The sequence below is a fragment of the Magallana gigas genome, chromosome 1, assembly GCF_963853765.1.
Source record: "Magallana gigas chromosome 1, xbMagGiga1.1, whole genome shotgun sequence".
NCBI classification, from domain to species: Eukaryota; Metazoa; Mollusca; class Bivalvia; order Ostreida; family Ostreidae; genus Magallana; species Magallana gigas.
The window spans coordinates 19,027,792-19,051,534 of record NC_088853.1 but is presented as its reverse complement, the minus strand read 5'-3'; the positions used below and the strand labels follow the sequence as shown (position 1 = coordinate 19,051,534).

Below are 23,743 nucleotides of genomic sequence, written 5' to 3'. Positions count from 1 at the left end.
TGCTATCAGACCGATCATGTGATCCTGATTTATCATCTGTATTTGGTGTCTTGAGATGAATTTTACCATGGTTCTCAGGATAGTTAAAGTCGCTGATGATTTTCAGACAGGTAGCCGAATGGGTTTGTCCTAGTTTCTGAAGACTCTCTGTGTCCTTAAAGCACCCCTCTCCAATTCCGTAGGCCCTCCATGTCTTAATTCCTGTTGATGTGAACTCTATGTTCGATATGAAGCTCACTCCCTTCCATGAATGTTTTGTGACTTCTTGTTTGGTGACATCAACATCAACAACAGCAATGCAAGTTCCCTTTACTCCTGCTCCACTATCAATTGCTTCCTTCATTTGGGTTGCTGTACATATATTGTGACCTTCTGAAGAAAATATCCTCATTTTTGACCTCATATGAGCAATTTTAGCATCGCAGTAACTCTTTCCACTCTGTGCTTCACTATAGTCATAACGCTTCACAGTAATACCTAAAATAATAAAATACACAGTCACAAATAATTTTTTTATAATATTAATAACTACAGTACATTTACATTACACATGTACATGTATTTTGCTTATAACATGTGTGGAAAGCATTCTAAACACCATAACATGTACAGAAGGTCAAAAGGTTAAGATAAATTATGCTTTTATTTTGAAAGTTACTCAGTTTGTTTGCACACACCATTGCACTTATAATACTTCATCTTTCCAAAAATAACGATTCAATGCTTTTATATACATGAATGTATATATATACATTATCAAAGGTTCTTTTAAAGGGCATAAGACTTTCATTTTCATAATGTTCAAACAGATAATATATGACTACAAAAAAGAAATTTAAACATTTGAACCTTATTTTTAAGATTGATGAAATCATGATTACCAAAAAGCAAGGAAAAACACTCATTTCTTAAAAATAAACATCCAAAAAGCAATTCCAAAGCAACAACTATGTAAGATGCTTTCATTGTACAATATACATGTATTTGTATACTGTGCAGAAATTAAAACAAAAACCAAAATACCTGTTCTCTCTGACAATGATGGTATGGAGAGCCATATCTGCCCACAATGGTAGCACCCAGCATTGTCTGATCTCAGGTAAGCTTCTGTAGTGTTTGGCATATGTTGTTTAATGGTTACTAGTGTATGTTCTAGTAATGAAAGAACAGCAAAGAAGTCCTGTTTCACATAATCCATTATGTGAGTAAATGTTTTGTGCTACAAGTACAAAAGAGTAAAATTGTTTAAGGTACATGGACCTATAATGTAAGACAGTTTCATTTTTTTTCTAAACATAAACAACAAAACTTTCAAATGCCATACACATTTTATACACAAGTATATCTAACACTGTAGGCAAAAAAACCCTGACAATCAATTGACAGACCTTTGCTAATTACTTAGTATAAGAGTAATATTAATACATTAGCTTACCACCAAACTTCCATTTTGATCCTTGAAAACTGCAACACATACATGCCAGTGTACACCTTTCTGACCAAAGAAGTCTTTCATTTTCTCCCGGTACATCTGTGGCAAGTACTTCATTGCCCAGTCTAAAATCACTAGGACTTCGTTGTTCTTCAGGTCATGCAGAACGTCTACTCTTCCATCATCCTGATTCACGGTTCTTACAATATGAGATCTCCAGTCTTCTACTTGGGTAATGGACATTTCTAAATCTTGCAAAAATACCTCTTGCTCTTCTGATGGAGTTTTTATGATGACCTCACGGATTTCTGTCACAGCCTCACCAAATATATAACATCTGCTGCAGTTTTGGTTATGTTCATGATCACATGTAACACCAAGAAGGCTTGATTTGGGGTCACTCAGTGCATACTGTAAGCAGTGGAAAGCACATTCATCCTCTCGCTTGATGTTAAGTTTGTAGTCAGTCTTCAAGTACAGTCGTGCATTAAACAGCTTCTCCTTCATTTCTTTTTCCATTGTTGAGGTTCATCAAGCTTATCTACTAAGCTGCTCAGACTGTCAAAAGCTGATGAACCATCAACTGCAATGTTATCAAGTCCTTTCAGGCACTTCCGTTTTGAGGCACTGCATGCATTTAGCACTTCATAGTGAGTCGACTCCCTTAAAGGCTCAAAGTTGATACTAGTGCAATAAGCATTGTAAAGTTTGATCAAATTTGAATGGATCATAGTCCTAACTATATCAGGAATTACTAAAGTGTTTCCAGAATCTAGCTTTAGGTTCCTTGTAGTGTATGATGAAATCTCGTTGAATGATGGGTCACTGAAAAATTCAACCGCATGTTGTAACTTAGCATAATTGATTCTCTCTCTGTGTTGAGAAGATGCTTTTAGTTGAACATCTGATCCAGGACCATATACAAAAGCATGTCTTCTAGCTTTGTCTATCTGATGATTTGTAATCTCTGGAAATTTTGTCAATAGTTCAGCCTTAGAACACCTGCGTACTATCAGGGACAAAAGTTGACATTTCAAATTTGCATCTTTGATATTGTGGTACATTTCACCAACAACATTGAAAAGGTTATCATCAGAAGATTCTGAACTTGGTAAAACTATTCTCTTAAGTCTTTGCCCTTGATGAGGAGCAATCGCATCTAGCAGAGCTGTACAAGTCTCTTCTGCTTTCCTTTTGTAGTACCTAATAATTACAAAAACAATTAAGATACAGGTACTTAAGAGTGCATGACACAAAATAGACAAAAGCTACACCTGTGCATATGAGACCAGAGGCATTGTGGGCATGCTCACAATTAACTAATCTTTGAGTAAATTTGGACATAACTTCAAGACACATTTAAACTTTGTGTGAAGAATGAACTAATGTTCATTAATTAGAAAATTATACATCAAACACAAATTTAACACTTTTTTCTGCCTGTAACCTTGAAATTGTCAAAATGACCTTTGCTTATATTATGACAACCCTAAAGTCATAAGCTATCTTTGTGTCAAGTATCAACTTCTAAGTTGTAGACAGTACATTTTTTGCAAATAACCTTGAACTTGTAGAATGATCTTGGGGCATACTCATTACACAGCCTCAGGTTATAAACAATTCTTTATACCAAATATGAGATATCACTGAATCTCCATTACAAAGTTAAAGCCCAGCAAAGACAGATGGACAAGGTGATTCCTATAACCCCTCTCCATTATTGTTTGCAGGGGGTATAATAAACAAATGTTATTGTGCATGGAAACAATGATGGTCTCGTATTATTTTCATCCAAGAAAAAAAGTTAAATCTTAAAACATTAGTGTAATTTAGTCACCTTAAAGTTCGTTCTTTAACATCCACCAAGTCTGTGCCTAGTCTTGAGCGAAGAGGACTAATTTGACCTTGGCTTATGATGTTGATGGCTGCATTAACATCAGCCAACTGAATTTCTTGAAGGGGAAGTGGCTCCTCTTCCTGACTCCAGTTAGAACCTTGGCTGCAAACTGCGCTGCTTTCACTATCACTCTGTTACAAAATCAAAAGTTATGTATATTAATAAATTACAGCTCTCTTCATATGGGTGTGGAGAAGGTTTTCACTCTCATGACATTTACAATTTTAATAGATGCACTTTACAGACTGACTGCCTCTCCTAATGCAAATGTATGTGAAGAAGTATAACTACAGTATTTCTTCAGATTTTTTGGTGTTTACATGAAATTCATTAAATTCATTCAACACTTACTAAGTCTTCATAAATGGAAGTATCTGTCTGTCTTGTACGGAGTCTGCAAGTCCATGCTTCATCATTTGTTTCATTCAAAGGCTGAGAAAAAAAAATGATGGAAATGTTATAGCAATGAAATCATACATTTGCAGCAAGAATATTCATTGGATAATTCACATAAATAAAAGCCAAATACTGAAATTACTATCTTTTTTTTAGGCCTTTCAATACTCTACAGTCAGAGCTGCATGAAGCAATTTTAAATGCCTGTCTTAATGATCATGCAGAACTTGCTGATTCAAATTTCATCATTGGCAAAATATACAATTTGAAATTATTCTGAAACAGCCTCTATAAATGCTTAATTTTATCCCTTTACTTTTCTTGATGTAGTATATATTGTTATGTACATATGATATCACTGATTATGTGGTTTTAAATACCATACATGTTGAATACAACTTGAAAGGTTCAAAACACTTTAAATTAACAAAATATTGACTGCAAGACATGAGATTTACATACAGCATCAGCACATGAAGACTTCTGGTTTTTGAGAGAGTCTGTTGTATGTTCTCTGTTGTCTTCTATGGGAACTTCAACCTAATAAAGATAATATATTTTACAATTTAATTAAACTTGAATACAATCATTTCTTTTTATCACAGCACACAGACCTACATATTCTTGTGTTGCCTACTGAGCAGAGCAATTTACACTTAGAGATCACTTTACCTGGAGTCTTTGTCTGAAACACCCCTTACATCTCAAAAACTGAAAAATGCATGGATTTGATTTTTGTGCATACATGTATGATGCTTGGCACTAGGACTTATATAAATACAATGGTTACCAACCTCATGACCTTTCATTATACATGTACATGTACAATCAATAGAGCCCAGCCTTAATGATAACACACATCCAATGAAGCATGACGACGGATAAAAACGGAAAGTACATGTAATAGGTCATCTGACTTACGTGAATTAAAAATGCCCATGCCTTAATTGCCTTAACTCACATTCATATACTATTATGCAACTATGGATAAGTAACTTATTTTATACAACAGGAAATTAACAGTAGTAAAATAAGATTGCATTTGTTACCTCTCCTATTGATGATGGAAGATTCAAGTAATCTCCATGGCATCTTCTGCATATTCCTAAAATTTTAAGAGAAAAGTATTAAATTTATCATTTTTTTAAAATATATCTCTGTATAATAAGTCCATCATAATAATTGACTTACAACTCTTCTTTACTTCTAGAGGTAAATTTTATATGACAGATTTATCATATCCCTAGAGTGTTCTTTTACTAGCTTTTTTTTTTAAATATTGATGAACATTTCAATGTTTATTTTCTTGTTTATAATTATATATATCTTTATATGTATATATGTGTGAGAGCTAAAGTGAGCGTGTTTAACCATTGTAATACATTGTATGTATGATAACATGTTTACTCAGTTCATTGTATATGCAACCTTCACTTCTGATATGAAGAGGGCATTTATGAGCATTGTATGCCTGATGCCAAATTCATTCAGTTTTTCTGAATAAGTATTGCCTGATGGATTCAGCAAATATACCATCTGGGCCTCCTTATTGTACATGCAAAAAATGTGTTTTATCATATAATGTATGGTTGATGAAAATTCTAATACATGCTGGTATAAAAGCATTTAAATTACCAATCATCAGCTGATCAAATAAATCTACTGATTGAATCAGATATGAAAATACATGTAATTTGGAATTCGTAGCTATATATACTCTGCCCCAAGATTTTGCTTCCACTACTTTTCGCTTGACATTTCGATAATCATCATTACATTAAAGGCTTTGTGCTCAAACAACGTTCATCCACAAATATGATAAATGTCCAGGTTGGATTACCTGTTCTGAAATGCCCCCTCTACCACTTCAGGTTTCAATACTTAACCCAAAATAGAAATTCTACGGGGATTTTGCATTGAAACAGTCATGAAATAGCTATAATACATTGAAAAATAAGTATTCCAAGTGAGTTCAGACTTCCTAATGGTAAAAAGATGTAAAACTTTCTATTATAAATTCACTTAGGAATTTGTTATCATTCCTGTGAAATTTGAAAAATGATAGTATGTGTAAATGAAGATATCTTTGATATTTTCTCTTTTATCAATTTCAACTGTATTTCTTTCACATAGATGTGTATTTTTAATCAAAAATCATCAAAAATTTATGAAAGCAATAACTTGGGACAGACTATGATTTTACAGGTATATGTACTTGTATCAGGTACATAGACCAATGTAGAACCCCCCCCCCCCCAAGTTTTTGTCCATGCAGGGTCATGTCATGAAAATTTTAATTAACCCTTGCGAGATATTTTACTGTTACTGTGTCTCATTTTAGAATTTAAATAGCTTCTGTTCAAAATCTTGCTGAATATAAACATGATGAATAAGAATAACTTACCAGAACCGACTGGCACTAAAATTACAAACTCAGAAATCATCCGCTTACACATGCGAGAGTTAAAACTCCGATATGGTTTGGCAGTTCCCTTATGGTTGGGATACTGACAAGAGGTCTTTGGACGCCAGTGAATACCTAGAAAATCTCTTTGATAGGGACAAACTGTGAATGTTTCCTCGACAGTGAAGAGTCCTACCCGCTTGCAAATTGGATCTGCTTCACTGAACACATCAGCCTCTCCTTTTACACCAGATTGAACTCCATTTTTAACCGGGTTTTCCAACGAAAAAATCCGGTTATTAAAATGGTGAAAATGGCGGGCGGGCGGGCGGGCGGCTGCCAAAAGGGTACCCTCATTGTACGGATAACTCCTCCTACAGTTCTCAAGATAGGAAGTTGTTCTTTTGCAGATCAATTGTACATATATTAGAGGTGTGCATATTGCTAGGATTTTGATTTCCGATAATTTATGAAAAAAATACCAACTTTTGAACTTAGTCATTTTTTGGCAAAATATTGCATATAGGGTACCCTCATTGTACGGATAACTCCTCCTACAGTTCTCAAGATAGGAAGTTGTTCTTTTGCAGATCAATTGTACATATATCAGAGGTGTGCATATTGCTAGGATTTTGATTTCTGATAATTTATCGAAAAAATACTAGCTTTTGAACTTAGTCATTTTTTGGCAAAATGTTGTATATACATGTAGGGTACTCCATTTCACTGGATAAGGGTTAACATGGATTATGGATACAGTTTACATAAAAGAAAACCCGGTTTGCTGTCATATTGACAGCTTTTCACTTGTTGATTAGATGTGAAACAATACCTCTCTTGCAGTCTTTTAATCTAGTCAAATTTGTTTCTGATGGATGAAGAGGTGAAAAATCACAACAAGTTGAGGAATAAACATTAATAGAGCATCTTTCAATGGAGTCTGCCATAGTAATGCCCCGATGCATTATGAGAAACGGGAGATAACTCTTGTGGTTAAAATTGGGAGAAGGGACTTAACTTTAGAAGCAAAATATTTAATAGCATGGAGAAAACACAAAAAATTAACAATTCTATATGAAAGCAAAAATTAAAATAAAAATATTTTTATCATGAAAAGCAATTTCTTTGAATGCTTTTTGTAAATATCATTAATTTAAAATGGGTGAATTTTAATGATATTCTATAGAAATTCAACCAAACCCATTATTTACCTTGGGGGTGAATATCACAATATACCAAAGAAATGATTTTTTTTTAATTCATAAAGTTAAAGAGGTTTTATTTGAATGACAATTGAAAAGAAATTAACAAATTTAAAATTTAATGTGTGTAATGCCTGCATAGGGCCTGCCTGACTCTTACACGGAGCAGTACTTAACAACATTGTGATTGAACTATTGTTCTACTGATCAATAAATAAATAACAAATCTTATAAACTTTGAATAATGTAAATTTACTGAAAAAATAGGTATGTTTTATTTTATTTTGCAATCAAATTTATTTACTTTGTTAATTTTATTTTTATTGATTTATCATAATTCATTGTTTGATCACATGCTGCGCTCGCCCAAACGGTCGCACCGTAAACATACTATCTTTATAAATTGGGTTTAAAACTAAATGATATTGAAACCTCAAATTTAGTAAAGTCATGGTATTCAATGTACCAAATAATAACGGGATATAGTGTTTTGTCGAACAGATATTAGTAACTAAAGACAGATAGTCCTCTTTAGAATTGACTACAAACAAAATAAATTAAACTCAGGAAAAAGCCGATACAAGCTGTGAAAATGCTAAATGGTGCAAAAAATAGGTAAACTATTATTAACAAGTTTGTGTTAAACTGTAATAATTTTTTTGGGGTGGTGGTGGTCATTGTAGTTTGAATATAAAACTCTCCGAAAGAGAGTAGACTATCTGTTAAATATTTTGTCAAAAAAGAAGTAACGTCAACCGACGTTCAGGGTTATCATTACTGTAAACTAAAAGATACATGGTTAGAACATGAAAACTTTGAAGAACTAACTTACGATTCTCGAACAAGTGTGTGCAGATGAAATGTTAAGTGGTCCAGTGTCATTTTTAATTGTAAGAAGAAATACACAAGAGACTAAGCGTGGGGTATATATATAAACTGTGCGTGTTTAATCTTGACGTCATGTTTTGAACGTTGACCGTGCGCCGTGATGACAAAACATGTTGTTTTTAAAAAGGGGTAACAAAATACCGTTTCATCAAATGGACTAAAACTTCGCATATCAATATCATAAGTGTTGGTGCCAGATTAATCTGTTAAGTATGACTTTAATGAAAACATATATGATAGACAGCCACATTGTCTTCGTATTTTTTAATTGACCATCGAATTTTATGGGGAGAATCATAATTAGAATAATCTAAAAAAATGTATAAATAAACACACATTTAAGTTCACGACTTTACCTTTTTTTTCAAGAACATTGTTATTCAACACAGTAACCGCCGATCGATAGATACAATTAGGAAGATGACAATATTTTCTTAATTTTTATTTGAAGATTTTAATTTCTACTTGTCAGAGTGTTAGCAATATACATTTTTGCAGCTACTTAAATAAAACTGATTCTGTCTTTTTGAAAAGGTGTGAGGATGATGTTTATTGTAACCTAATTTTTGTATTTCAACCGTATCCCTATGAAATGGCATATATCCATGGGAACTATGTGCAACTACTCATTGTTGAAAGGGGGCACTGTTTTACATGATCTTGACCAATAAAATTGAATAAGGGGATCGTACAAAAGGCATAGTTTAGGTAAAACCTTAATTAACGCATTTGTTCATCGTCTTTAAGTAACTTCAGGACCTGTGCGTGTTATTAGGTTAAAGTATAGATTGTTTTTGGTATACTGAGTCTATTTTTTTAATGTCGGAACGCAAGGATAATTAATTAATTTATTAAATTTTAAAAGTATATGACATTTTTTTTACCATTGTAGAATCACAAGTTGATGAGGCCATATTCGACCAATGGAAACAGGAAGACTCTTGTTTTATTTCAACAAAGGCGTGTGAAGAAGTAGAAAATAATATAAAAAGCAGGAACCTGGTTATTGTTGCTGGTCATTCAGGGTCCGGGAAATCAGCCATTATGCAACATATTGCGCTCAAATACAGGGAACAGGGCTGGGCTATAAAACGAGTAAAACATGTAAACGATATTGTTGCTGAATATTTTTCAAGTCGATTTAAAAAAGATAAAACCATTTGTGTTTTCAACGATCCATTGGGAAAAGAATCTTTTGATGAAATATTAAATGATTCGTGGCAAACAAACGAGGAAGAATTGAAGTTATATTTGAAAACAGCAAAACTTTTGATGTCGTGTAGAAGTCACATCATTTCTGATGCTAGATTGACACGTTATCTCAATAATCAATCACTTATCATAAACATCGATGATAACAAATACAAATTATCCGTAAATGAAAAACGTCAGATTTTGACCAAATATACATACGATATGAAATTATCGGAAAAAGATTGTGATGAAATCGTTGCAGTAGAAAACTATTTCCCTTTATTGTGTAAGTTATATTCTAGCAAAGAAGAATACAAAAACAAAGGTTCAGATTTTTTTACAGAGCCTGTAATAATGTTAAAAGAGGAAATAATAGGGTTCAGGAAAGACGATCAGGGAAAATATTGTGCTTTGGCTCTCCTTGCTCTTTTCAACGGTGATCTTTGCGTAAGTGATCTTTTAAAAAATAAAGAGACGGAAAACAAATTCAAACACACTTTAAAACTTTGTGGACTATCAAAGAACACACCACCATCTGCTATAGGTGACTATCTTAATTCCATTAAGGATTGTTTTGTTAAAAAAGTTGGAGATACCTATAATTTTTATCATGACTTTGTGATGGAAGTTACCACTTATGTATTTGGAACAGATAATTCAACAGAAACAGTAAGATACGCTGACATTGGCTTTCTCAGAAGAAGAGTAAGACTAGGAAATAGTGAAAAACACAACAATTCGTTTACTATTTATCTAAGTGACAAATACATAGACGAACTTGGAGAAAGGCTGTATGATGAGCTGTTTCGAGAACGATTGTTAGATGTCGTTCTCAACCCTTGTCTAAGAAATGAAAAAATAATTGAGGTACTGAAAAACAAAATAGACGATCATCCCGAAAATCTGAAAATGTTACTAGAAACAAAAGAGCTTACAATTGATAAAAAAGATCTTGAGAGGACTTCTAAAAGTTTGCAGATGTCTAAGCTTGAATTTGTGGAATTAGAAAATAAAGTATCGCCACTATTTGCTCTGATTGCATTTTGTCATACACAGCTATCAGAGTACTGTTTGAATACTTTACAAAAAAACCATATCAATTTAACCAGCTATTTCCTGATTTCCGCGATTTGTTGCAATGGTTCAAGAGAATTGTTTTATAAAATTTTTAAAAACAATACCGAGGAAATTTTGAAAAAGGCATGGAGAGGTCTTTACCCTATTCATATCGTATCTTTGTTCCAAAAATATGAATTACTTGATGAGTTAATTAAGATAGGTATACAAGTAAATCAAAAGACTGAAGACGATTCCAGCGGTTGGACGCCCCTTATGTTAGCAGCTGGTAACGATGCCCAGGAATATGGAGACTATAAGCAAGAAGACTCAGGCCAAATACGAAGAGATAAAACTGTACAACTTTTACTGAATAATGAAGCCGACATTCATTTGTGTAGTGAGGACGGAACTAGTCCTCTTTATATAGCTTGTCAATGCAAATATGATAGCACTGTACAGCTTTTACTGAGTAATGGAGCAAACATAAATTTATGTGAAAATGAAGGAGCCAGTCCTCTCTATATAGCTTGTGAAAACGGACATGATAGCACTGTGCAGCTTCTACTTAATAATGGAGCAGACATTAATTTATGTACGAAAGACAAAGCCAGTCCTCTTTATATAGCTTGTGAAAACGGGCATGATAGCACAGTGCAACTTCTATTGGATAATGAAGCAGACATTAATCTATGTGATGACGAAGGAGCTGTTCCTCTCCATATAGCTTGTCAAAACGGACATGATAGCACAGTGCAGCTTTTACTGAGAAATAAAGCAAACATCAATTTATGTACGAAGAACGGAGTCAGTCCTCTTTATGTAGCGTGTTATAACGGCGATGACAGCACTGTGCAACTTTTACTGAATAATGGAGCAGATATTAATTTATGTACGAAGGACAAAGCCAGTCCTCTCTATATAGCTTGTGAAAACGGACATGATAGCACTGTGCAACTTCTTCTGCATAATGGAGCAGACATTAATTTATGTGAAAAGGAGGGAGCCAGTCCTCTTCACGTAGCTTGTCAAAAAGGACATGATAGCACAGTGCAACTTCTTCTGAATAATAAAGCAGATATTAATTTACGTACGGAGAACGGAGTCAGCCCTCTCTATATAGCTTGTGAAAACAGATTTGATAGCATTGTGCAGCTTTTACTGAGTAATGGATCACATATTAATTTATGTACTACGAACGGATTTAGTCCCCTCTATATAGCTTGTGAAAACGGACATGATAGCACTGTGCAACTTTTAATAAGTAATAGAGCAGACATTAATTTATGTTCGAAGGATGGAGCCAGTCCTCTCTATATAGCTTGCGAAAACGGACAAGACGGCGCTGTGCAACTTTTACTCAGAAATGGTGCAGACATTAATTTATGTACAAAGGACGGAGTTAGTCCCATCTTTATAGCTTCTGAAAACAGACATAGTAGAACAATACAACTTTTAATGAATAATTGAGGATACCTTATTGTATGCAAAGGCAACGGCACCAGTTCTCTCTATTTAACTTGTCAAATTGGGCATCAAAAAACTTTTACCGAATAATAAAAAAACAGACACTAACTTATCTGAAAAACACGAAGTTAGTCCTCTCTATACAACTTGTTAAAACAGACTTGATCGACTGCGCAATTTTTTATGGAAAAAAAAATGGAACAGATATTAAATTGTGTAAGAAAAACAAAACCTGTTTTCTCCATTAAGATTTTCAAAACGAATATTACAGCACTCAGCAACTGAATAATAAAGCAGATTACGATCGAAATACGACGGTCGGAGCCAGTTTTCTTAATAATTATCTAATACAAATTGTTTTTATGTTTTTAACTTGTAATGGTGTATGTAATAATGTATATGAAGAAAAAGAATGACCTACATGACATGACATGACATCAGATATAATGCAGCAACTTTTACTGAATGATCGATCACACATTATAATACATAATAATACATAAAGTAGACACACACACACACACACACACACACACACACACACACACATATATATATATATATTTACAATAGACAGACGTATCGAAACTGTCAATGTTTTGCATGTTTTGATGCACAATGACGTTTGGCCAGTTGATGGGTACATGTAGTGAATCATGCTCCGATAGTATGCTTTGAAAAAGATGATAGTACCTTGGTCTTTTTACTACATAAAGACAACACTTCAAACATAATGTATGACTATTCGTATTTTCTTCTCTGTATCGTGTCAAGTAAAAAGTGTTACAAGATTGATATTTCAAGATTAAGTGTCATAGTCATAATGTTTATTTATATTATTGACAAATGTGCTATTGCTTATCATGATATTAATGCAGACTTCACGTTAAAAAAAAGTTAAGATATCCTTAGAGTTTTAAGATTTTCTAATAAGTCAAGTGAGTTTGAATAAAAATTGTCTTATCCCTATAAATATTTCTTATCCATGGGAAGGAGCTTTTACGCATACATATGTAAAATGTTTGATGTCTGTCAAATAAACAGTTCCTTGCATTTTGATTTGACAATTCTTGTTCTTCAGTTCAACAAAACAACTGACTAACCTACATATGCAAGCTTAGAAAGTTTACAAATAATGCATTGAGAGATAGTATACAATAGGTAATACAAATCTGTTATTGTATCATTTTAACTTTAGTCTATTTACATAAACTAAATTTTTATTAACTTTAAATATAAACTTTTATTTTCATCATTTACCAACCGAGACAAAATTCAATTTTCCTTAAAAATTAAAATATAGTACATGTACAAAAGAGATGTGTATTTATTAAAGAATGGTAAAATTGATGCTTGTAAGTAAAAGGTAGCCTTATGAAGAAATACCAAATCAACATTTGATATATATCTATTAGGTATTCATGAAAGCAATTTATATTGTGAAAAAAATCTAAATTAACAGTTGATTTTATGGAAGCAAAAAAGCAACATGTATAACTAAAAAGTCGACATACATAGCATGCTCTCTCTCTCTCTCTCTAATTATGATTATTAGTCTCCAACCGGTTTTTACCGGAGGGGATTATAGCTTTTCTCTGCGTCCATCAGTCCATCTGTTCCCCCGTCTGTCTGACCGTCTGTCCGTCTGTCTTTCCCACTTCAGTTTTCCACACTTTTTCCTTTATGCGTTTGAGGAATAATATGAAATTTGCTGAACAGCTTCAAAATGTCAAACGCGCTTCGTCGAAACTTAAGGGACTATAAAACAAAGATATTATACCATATCTGTATGTACTTACTGTAATTAACACAGGGCGAAAAACAATCTTTAAGAAAGTCCTTAAAGGTGGCTTAAAGGTGGCGTAAAGGTGGCTTAAAGGATATACAATCTTTAAGCCACCTTTAAGTCACCTTTAAGCTGAGCTTATAGGTCCTTAATGTCCAAACTTCTTTAAGTCACCTTTAAGCCATCTTTAAGCCACCTTTAAGCATCTTAAGTGGCATTTACGCTCCCTTTAAGTTGTCTTTAAACCATCTTTAAGTTCCCTTTAAGTCAAGTTTGATCAAGCTGAACAATAAATATAAGACATATATTAAATGCAAAAGCTCTTTTATAGGGATGGAAGGGGGTCATCCGAGTGATAATATAATTTCCAAGGAAGGGGGGGGGGGTGTTCCAGGCGGTTTTAATTGTCGCTCCATTAAACACGGATCGCTATCATCAGCACCGCTCCGATGGACACAGATTGCCGTTATAAAATTCTTTATAATTTTTTGGGGGTTTCAAAATTATTGTAGGGGTGAGCGCAGTCTCTGTATCTTAATATGTGCATAAAACTAATTAAAGTATGTTTGTTTCCTATTATAAATTAATCGGTGAAAAAAATTTCTTTCTCTCTCTCTCTCTCTCTCTCTCTCTCTCTCTCTCTCTCTCAGTTCATCCGGTTATTAAACAAAATAAATATAATGAACCAAAAATGCATGATTTAATTTGATAATCGGTTTAAGGTTTGTATTTTTTTTTTCAATTTTCATTATTTCTAACTCTAGATCTGCTAGATACATGTTAAAGATGAAAAGACTCTCAACTGCCTTTGTTATATCGGGCTGGATATTACTGCTTTGTTTATCTAGACATAGTTTTGTTCGTTTGTGTATATCTAATTAGAGTCTATTGTTTGTCCAACTTAAGAAAACCCCTGGAACTAACAAAGAATATACAAGATATACACAACAGTTGTGTCGTGTGCCCAGGTGCATGTTTGTGTATATCTAATTAAAGTCTGCCTTTAAGCCATCTTTACGCTTTCTTTAAGCCACCTTTAAGCAACACATATAGCTTAAAGGTGGCTTAAAGATCGTCTTTAAGCTACCTTTAAACACCTTTAAGCTATCTTTAAGGAGGACTTAAAGATGGTCATTCATCCTGTGCAATGCCCTTTGTAATTTTTTATTAGATTCAAATCAATACTTATAAGTATAGTTGCTAATTTTTAGTTGTCATCATTTATAAATCTCATTGAGATATTGTCATGCCCGAGGTGGGTGGTGTGGGGTTAGTTGCAGTTCTAAATCAACAAATCTATAAGTTACTGAAAATAGATTTTGGACTTCCGTTCAAATGTCCCTAGAACCCCCCCCCCCTTTCCGCCTTTGAATTAAAAAAAAAATCTTGACCTGTGCATAAATGTAGAAAAATTATTATGAGTATAGAAGGAAGACAGTTTGTATTCTAATAACAAATAACCTTTAATTCCCAGATTTGATATGATAAATCAAAGGTTACAACGTGATGAATCATTTAACTAAACTTTCGCGTAGATTCAAATTTCCTTCGATGCTATAAGTTAATATAGAAGCAATGCATATTTTCAGAATTCAAAAAATACTACATCCTAGAACTTCAAAATCAGGAAAAGGAAAACGCTTTGCTTCGTAATGCTGTTGTTAGAATAGAAAAATCGGTTTAAAACAGAAATTGCATATACAATTCGTCTTGCTTTAAGTTTATTTCTATAACGATTATTATTTGACATATAAAATCAGTGTATATTTCCCCTAATGTTTGCAGTGTAAGTATGCGGCGTTCAATTTCCTGTGGATGCACTTAGCTATTTCATGTGCCAGGAGCACAAATATAAACGTCATCACGCGTTTTGAGCATATTCTTAATGTAAGACACAGGATGAATCTCTGCCATTCAGTAAATTGAAATGCGACTGCAAGGTAGCTGAAATGTGACTGAATGGCCTATCTCTGCCATTCAGTCACCTTTCCAGACCATTCAGTTATCATTCAGTTGACTGAATGGCAGAGCTTCATCTTGTGAGAGTAGTTAAAACGTTTAAACTTACATATCTGATTTATTATGTATTGATGGAAAATAATAGTTTAATCATATCTATTCGTCAATAAAAATATTTCAGACAAGCTTTCTAGATCTGGCACTATATTTGAAGTCAAGGAAGAGGTCCAAAAACTATGTTGATATTGCTGTTCCATGTATGTTTTCATATCACTGACTAAGAGCGTATATATTTCATACAAAAAGACATCAGTATGAAAATATAGATATAAGCATTGACTGCTTATTTTTTGGTGTCGTTGGTCTTACAATGTATATACAACAAGCGGTGCAGACTAATTATATCTTCAATTTGTCTGCACTGCTTGTGTGCGTTAAAGGACCGACGACATCCAAAAAATAATTAGTCAGGCTATTATTAGGTTTAAAAATTAATACACTGTAATACATGTTAACTGGGATGGGTACGTCAGAAAAATCAAAATTTATAATTTATTCAATAATTGATTTGACGTTTTAAGGCATGGTTGTTGTTTTTTTCAAAATTCATGATTTGAAGCAAGCCATCTTTAGATAGCTTAGTACGTTATTGATTTTCAGCATTTTATATGTTAATCTCATTTCAAACTGAACTGCATTCCGTGCAAGAAAGAGAAAAAGGATAGTCATATAATATTTTCCCACTTCATTAAGAATCTAAGACTATGAAGCAAATCCTACTTTATTTTCTCATCGCTTTTTCGTTTACAATTTACTGTGAACAAAGACACATTTTATTTGCGCGTGTCAAAAAGGAAGAATTCAACTCATTATCTGTAATTTATGAGGATGTTAACAGCGTTTTACTTTGTGGTGCAACGTGTTTCATTGATACTGTTTGTGATGGATTTGGTTTTAATACAAATAGTAAGCACTGTTTTGGAGTACATGATTTTGAAAGCGAGGGTTACTCTTATCAACCGGTTTCATCCATATCAGTAGAAGTCTTTTGGTATCGTCCAGGTAATAAGTATTTAAACCCGTGCAATTTCATGCATTTCGAGGAAAATGATAATAACCTATTAAAAAATTCTAACAATAAGAACTAATTATTTGTAAGCATTTAACTCTTTACCATACAGCAATTTTTATTCCCATGCGAATAAATATATAATGTAACAATTATGGTATAACATATAATGTCGTAGCTTTTTAATTATAATTATTAATAAAAAAAAAATATGAATGATATTATCATTAAAATGACAATAAAGGATTTAGAATCAATTTGATTAAGATATAGATTTAAACCATTTTAACTCTTTGACAGATTTTTTTTTTTAAATTTGCAAGGGGTATACACGTTCACATTATTTAAAGCGAGAAAATTTGGCGCATATGTATTTTAGAGCAAACGCATTTGCCGTTGCATGGCGCAATTAAATTTTAGCAACAAAAAAATACAATACATGTCCTGTTTAATAAACGATTACACCCAAATTTAGCACTGTGTTTATTCAAGCACGTAAACACAACGATCTTGACTCCTAGCTAGCATGCACGGTAAACTTCGTTGAGAACAATGCATTTACTTTGGTGTACCTATTAATCATATTCAAACAATGCTTTTCTTGATTATTTACGTTTCTTAATAAAGTTCTTACGTCATTAAACCAACAATATGTTTATTGATATAACTATAGATTTCAAAACAATATTAACCAAAGTCATCCAAATGTATCAATGACTGTAAACATGTAATTGTTGGTTCAATTATATAATTCCTTTCTCTATATATAATGAAAGATATTTTTGTAATCATAAATCTTCTTTTATAGGTGGTATTTAACACCGTGTTGTTAAAACACGTCCTGTCGATATACACAAACAAAAAATATGATTTCGTATTGTTTTCATTTAAGATGTAAGCTCATTGCGTAGTTCAATGGTTTAGACGGTTATCTACTATTCTGCAAGTCGTGAGGTGTAATCCAACTTTGGGTTTTATAATTTTATTGTTTTAGTATACGTATATGTTGTTAGTCATCATTAAAAAATTCTTTATTGTAATGTGACTATTTACAAGCTTGAGAGAAAAAAAACTATTTTCTTAAAACATTGTGTCAATATTGTCCAAAAAAGTAAGATGTTTTAGTGATTTTTAAAATCTTAACTTCTGCTAATGATATGAACTACTTTTAACATAAATGGATTTTGATTAAGACATGTTTTGAAAAAAAAAGATTTACAAATGGATATACAAATAGAATACAATTTACCGAAACCTAGATGAAATATTTAATACGTGTTTGCAATTATAGTATACATTTGTATTTGACTACCCTTGTTAGCAAAACTAAACTAATGGATATATTTTTTTATATTTTGTGGTACATAGAATTGAAAATAATATTAACACGTCACATGGTTTATAAAATTTAGTTGAAATTAATTATTTTTATTGAGCTAAAGTACTTAAGGTATTACATTTAAAAACGGTTATCCGACAAATTATTGATTTTGTCACATTAAAACTTGGTATCATACGATTTTAGGCGTTATTTTTTTTTAAAACAAGCTGATTTTCCACCTGTGATTTTTATTTATAAAATACTACATGTTTTTTTTTAAAACAAGCTGATTTTCCACCTGTGATTTTTATTTATAAAATACTACATGTTTCTCTGTTTTTGTCCCTTTGTCACTTTTTTTTATTTCAAGGAAGGGGTATTATTGACTTTTAGCTTTAGATTGCGGGGCTAGCTGGATAGAGTTCAAAGGTCACTGCTATTTCTACAGAAAACATCAAACAGTTTCATGGTTTGATGCTAAGGTAAAATATAATGTGCTATGATTTTCCACAATTTAGTATAGATGTGAATGATAAAGCAATCTTAAATACTAGAATCAATTTCAAAAACAATTTCTATAAATACCTGCTATTATATGGGGTTTTTTTATGCTATGCATGTTTTTATATAACAGGTATCAAAAACATATTCATTTAACCAAAGTTTTTGATTAATATTTCGAATTTCTTAACAATCGTTCAAGTTAACGTCTTTGTAAATTTTGGAATGATTTTCCTTAATGAACCAGATGAAAGTCACTCCATCATTATACTTTACCTCGATATCTATACTCAATTATAGAAGTTTGAATAGGACTTAACATCTTCAAGCGGAATATTACAAATGGATCAACTATTCTCTCACCAACGTTAATTATCTTTCATGAATAGGCAGAGTGTCAGAACATGTTTTCACACCTAGTAGAGATTGATGACAAAGCGGAATCAGACTGGCTTGCTTCAACATTTCTTAATCCAGGTATTGGAATTGTTTTCCATCTCTTTTTATTGACAAAGCGAACAATCTCGAAACAAATTTAGTTTATCCCTAGAGCTGTCAATTGGATATCTTTCTTAGAGCGAAGAATGTTTATCAATACATTTCAAATAAGTTGCCCTAAATACATTCCAGGAGAAACCAACCTTCTTTAAAACTTACACATGTCTAAATGAGCGCAACTAGATACAATACCTCACAACGCTTTTAAAATATTCGATAACAGTGAAGATCAAATCGTATTTTCTTGGCAACGGAGCTATGAAACTATCAGTTTTACAATCACAATAATAGAGTTGAATTCTGAAAATCTAATAATTAAACTGTATACTGTGGTTTCATTAATTTTCGTTGGTCAGAAACAACACTGAAGAAAAGCTTATTCAGGAGATAGAGTATATTGAATCAAATTCTACTGTTGATATTAATACTTTGGATGAAAAAAAAAGTGCTTTGGAAAAACTACGCAAGGAAAAGTTACTTGGGCATATGGTTAGGTCTCGTGCCCAATGGTTGGAGGAAGGCGAAAAACCTTCAAAATATTTTTGCAATTTGGAATCTAGAAATTATTTAAATAAAACAATAAAAAAAATTGAAGCTGAGGATATTGGAACGCTACATGAACAAGGAGAAATACTAGATTATGTTAAGAAGTACTATGAAAAATTATATGCAAGTGTGGATACAAATTTGGTAAAGATTGATTTAGATAATATTATTTCTAATTACAATTCACCCAAGTTAGAAAAGGAGTTGTCAAATGGTTTAGAAGAGGCTTTCTTAGAAAAAGAGGTATTGAATGTCATAAAACATATGAAGAACAACAAATCTCCTGGAAGTGATGGGTACACTGCTGAATTTTTTAAATTTTTTTGGAAAGATATTAAAAATTTTGTTGTACGAGCCATTAACTGTATATTTCTGAGGAAGGAACTCCCCATCTCACAGAGGCTTGGAATTATTTCATGCTTGCCTAAAGGTGATAAACCTAGACAGTTTTTAAAAAACTGGCGACCAATCACTCTTTTGAATGTTTTGTATAAGATTATTTCAGGGTGTGTTAGTTTCAGAATCAGGAAAGTTTTGGATTATTTAATATCTGATACACAGTCTGGATTTATCAAGGGAAGGTACATTGGAGAGAATACTAGATTTATATTTGACCTTTTATCTTATACTGAGTTCAAAAACATACCTGGTCTTTTAGTACTTATAGATTTTGAAAAGGCGTTTGATTCTATGTCATGGTCATTCATATACCAAGTCCTTAAATATTTTGGCTTCGGGGAGAATATTATTCAGTGGATTAAGATTTTAAATACAAACTTCCATGCTGCTATTTTACAGTGCGGCCATTTATCACAACAGTTTGTTGTACAAAGGGGATATAGGCAAGGAGACCCTGTTGCTCCATATTTATTCATCATGTGTGCAGAAATCCTAGCAATAATGATTAAACAAAACAAAGACATTAAAGGTATATTTATTAACGATAATGAACATAAGATATCACAATATGCAGATGACACTTCACTAGCCCTTGATGGTTCACCCAAATCTCTTTTTGCAGCTCTAGAAACCATAGAATTTTTTTCTAGTTTTTCTGGTCTTAAAATAAATACATCTAAGACAAAGATTATTTGGATTGGATCAAAAAAAATTTCAGATCAGGTCTATCATCACACAAGATGGAAATTGGATTGGGGGTCAACAACATTTAACGCTTTAGGTATTCAGTTCTCGGTAGATCTTCATAATATTGTCGATATTAATTATAATTTACTAATTCCCAAAATTATAGCTATGGTCCAGCAATGGAAACGACGAGTTCTTACTCCCATTGGTAGAATTACTGTTATTAAAAGTTTGCTCATTCCAAAACTAAATCATTTATTCATATCACTACCAAATCCAAAGAAAGAAACAATTTCATACCTTAACAAAATTATTTTTGAATTTTTGTGGAAATCTAAGATTGATAAAGTTAAGAGGTCAGTCATTACTCAGGACTATTCGTCAGGAGGGTTAAAAATGGTTGACATTAACAATTTTATAACATCTCTTAAGTGTTCTTGGATTAAAAGGCTTACAAAAGCACACAAACCTTGGATGGATTTTTTATTTACCATTTATGGAAATGATTTTTTACAGAAATTGTTTGATTTTGGTGATAGTTTTGTAATTGAATGCTTACACAAGGTAAACAATGTTTTTGGAAAGATGTGTTAAATTCATGGTTATGTTTTATTACTACCTATAAGAATCACCCAAAGGTAAAAGATAATTTTTTAAATACTCCAGTGTGGTATAACTCAAATATACACATAGCAAACAAATATGTTTTTATTAAAGCCTGGTACAAGACCGGTGTAAAGGTTATTCAAGATTTTTATGATGAAAATTGTAATTTTTTAGATATTGAGGAATTTAAATGTAAATACAGTCTCAAGGTTCTATGTACAATGCAATACAATAGTGTAAAAACAGCAATTTTTAAGTTTTTCAAAATGTCTAATATTGACAGGACTTCTGTTAAAAGAAATCCTAATCCATGTATACCATTTTTTTTCCAAACAGTTATACCCCATGAAAAGTGTACAAAAATTATTTATAATGTTTTGAATGAAAATGCAGTTGTTCCAATTGCTGTAACCAAATGGAAAACAGATCTAACGGATTATAATGTTGAAGATCTTACTATATGTGACATTTTTAAGATTTGTTTTAATACTACCAAAGATTCTTCTGTACAATGGCTTCAATTTAGAATTTTACACAAAATTCTTCCAGTTGGCTTCTACCTTAAAAAAATTAATGTCAAAACTACTGACATATGTGGGTTCTGTAAAAGTAATGTTGAAACTATTATACATGTTTTTATTTCTTGTGAGAAAATACATACCCTGTGGAGTGAACTTAGTTTATACATTTACAGAAAGACCTCTGAAAGAGTCGGATTTAATATGTCTAATATTATACTTGGCCAACTTCCATTGTCGTTTCATAACAAAGTCATTAATTTTATAATTCTTTATATGAAACAATATATATTTTGTTGTCTTATGTCAAATAAGATTCCATGTTTGATTGGTTTCCTTTGTCATTTAAAACTAAAATACAATATTGAAAGATATGCTGCAGTACAAACTTGTAAATTACAATATTTTGAAAAATTATGGGATAGTTGGAAATGTATCTTTGATGCTGACATCTAATCTATTCTCATTATGACTATTTTTTCTATTTCTGTTTTGTCACTTAAACTTTCTTTTTTTTCTTTTTTCCTTTTTATGTAGGCAAGTAACCACTAAATAATACATTTAGGTGTTTTTTCATAAGTGTGGGTGTGTATGTGTGTGTGACTGAATGTCTTTTCTGTATGTTTTTTCCTTGAAAAAGAAATAAATTATAAAAAAAAAAAAAAAATTTCGTTGGTACCAATTTTCGTGGATTTTCTGAAAACCACAGTTTCAAGGATACGTAAATTCGTGGCCAATGATCCTATCAATTAAAAATGTCAGTTGTAATTGAACTTCAATGAACATTGTATTTCGTCGATCAACTTAACATATATGGATTTTCTGAAAACCACAGTTTCAAGGATACGTAAATTCGTGGCCAATGATCCTATCAATTAAAAATGTCAGTTGTAATTGAACTTCAATGAACATTGTATTTCGTCGATCAACTTAACAACGAAATCCACGAAAATTGGTATTCAACGAATATTGATGAAACCACAGTATTATTGTATCAGTTTGATGACAGCATAAATTGTCATATTACACGATTATCAATGTTAATGATCCTTATTTACTTTTATCTGTACTGCGTAACAGAGGAACTTATTTTTAAGTTTTTTGAAACACTCATATTTGTAGATCTTTATTCTATTAAAAGTATAATTTCGATCGAAAAAAATCTGCAATTTACATTGGTTATTATTTAATTTTATTGACCACCTTTTCTTGATACGTGTTTAAAAATGTAATATATCGAGAGTTTGTTTTAGTGTAGATGGTAATTATGCTACTTGTCCCAGTAACATATTTGGCGGTTGCACAGCATGGACCGGACTTAACGACCTTAACATCGAAGGACAGTATGTATGGGACCATTCGAACACGCCCATGGTGTTTTTCACCTGGTATATATTTGAACCAAGTCTGGGTGATGTACGTGACTGTGTTGACATTCTGAGAAATGGCCAATGGAACGATAGAACGTGCTCGGTCTTAATCCCATTCATCTGTGAGAAAGAGAATACTCACTTTTAATAATGGCTAACAATACAAAAGCCGTTGACATTTTTATTGTCATGATTTGTTCTTCGGAATATACAATGATTTTTGGGGGGAGGGGGTCGAAATCCATTTTTGTTCTTAATTATCAAGGTTTGCCTCAGTGTACTTTTACATATTTCTTTCTACATGTGTGAATAAAAAAAAGTGTTCTTCATTCATTGTTTGTGTTAATTTGTGAGTTAGAAATGCGCATACTTTTAAGTCCACAAATAGTAGATTCTCTAAATACATTGGACTTCCATTATCAGATAAAGATAACAAAAGTGGGTGTTCATAGTAATGCATGTGGTGAAACTTGAATTTCAAAGTAGAACAATTGTAAGGATCGAACTTTGTTTGCACAATTTTTAAAAAGATTATAGGTGATTTGAG

The 23,743-nt window shown here is 32.2% G+C and overlaps 1 protein-coding gene and 1 non-coding gene across 2 annotated transcripts; both read left to right on the top strand.

The window, feature by feature from the left end:
• Window positions 1-10,745: 10,745 nt before the first annotated feature.
• On the top strand, window positions 10,746-11,939 carry LOC136275693 (ankyrin-3-like). Its single transcript, XM_066085421.1, has one exon. The coding sequence runs from the start codon at window positions 10,746-10,748 to the stop codon at window positions 11,937-11,939; it is 1,194 nt and encodes a 397-aa protein (XP_065941493.1).
• Window positions 11,940-18,459: 6,520 nt separating this feature from the next.
• LOC105348025 (uncharacterized) lies at window positions 18,460-23,468 on the top strand. Its single transcript, XR_010711448.1, has 3 exons — window positions 18,460-18,553; window positions 18,962-19,049; window positions 23,085-23,468. It is a non-coding gene; the product is annotated as an uncharacterized protein (transcript).
• The last annotated feature ends 275 nt before the right edge of the window (window positions 23,469-23,743 follow it).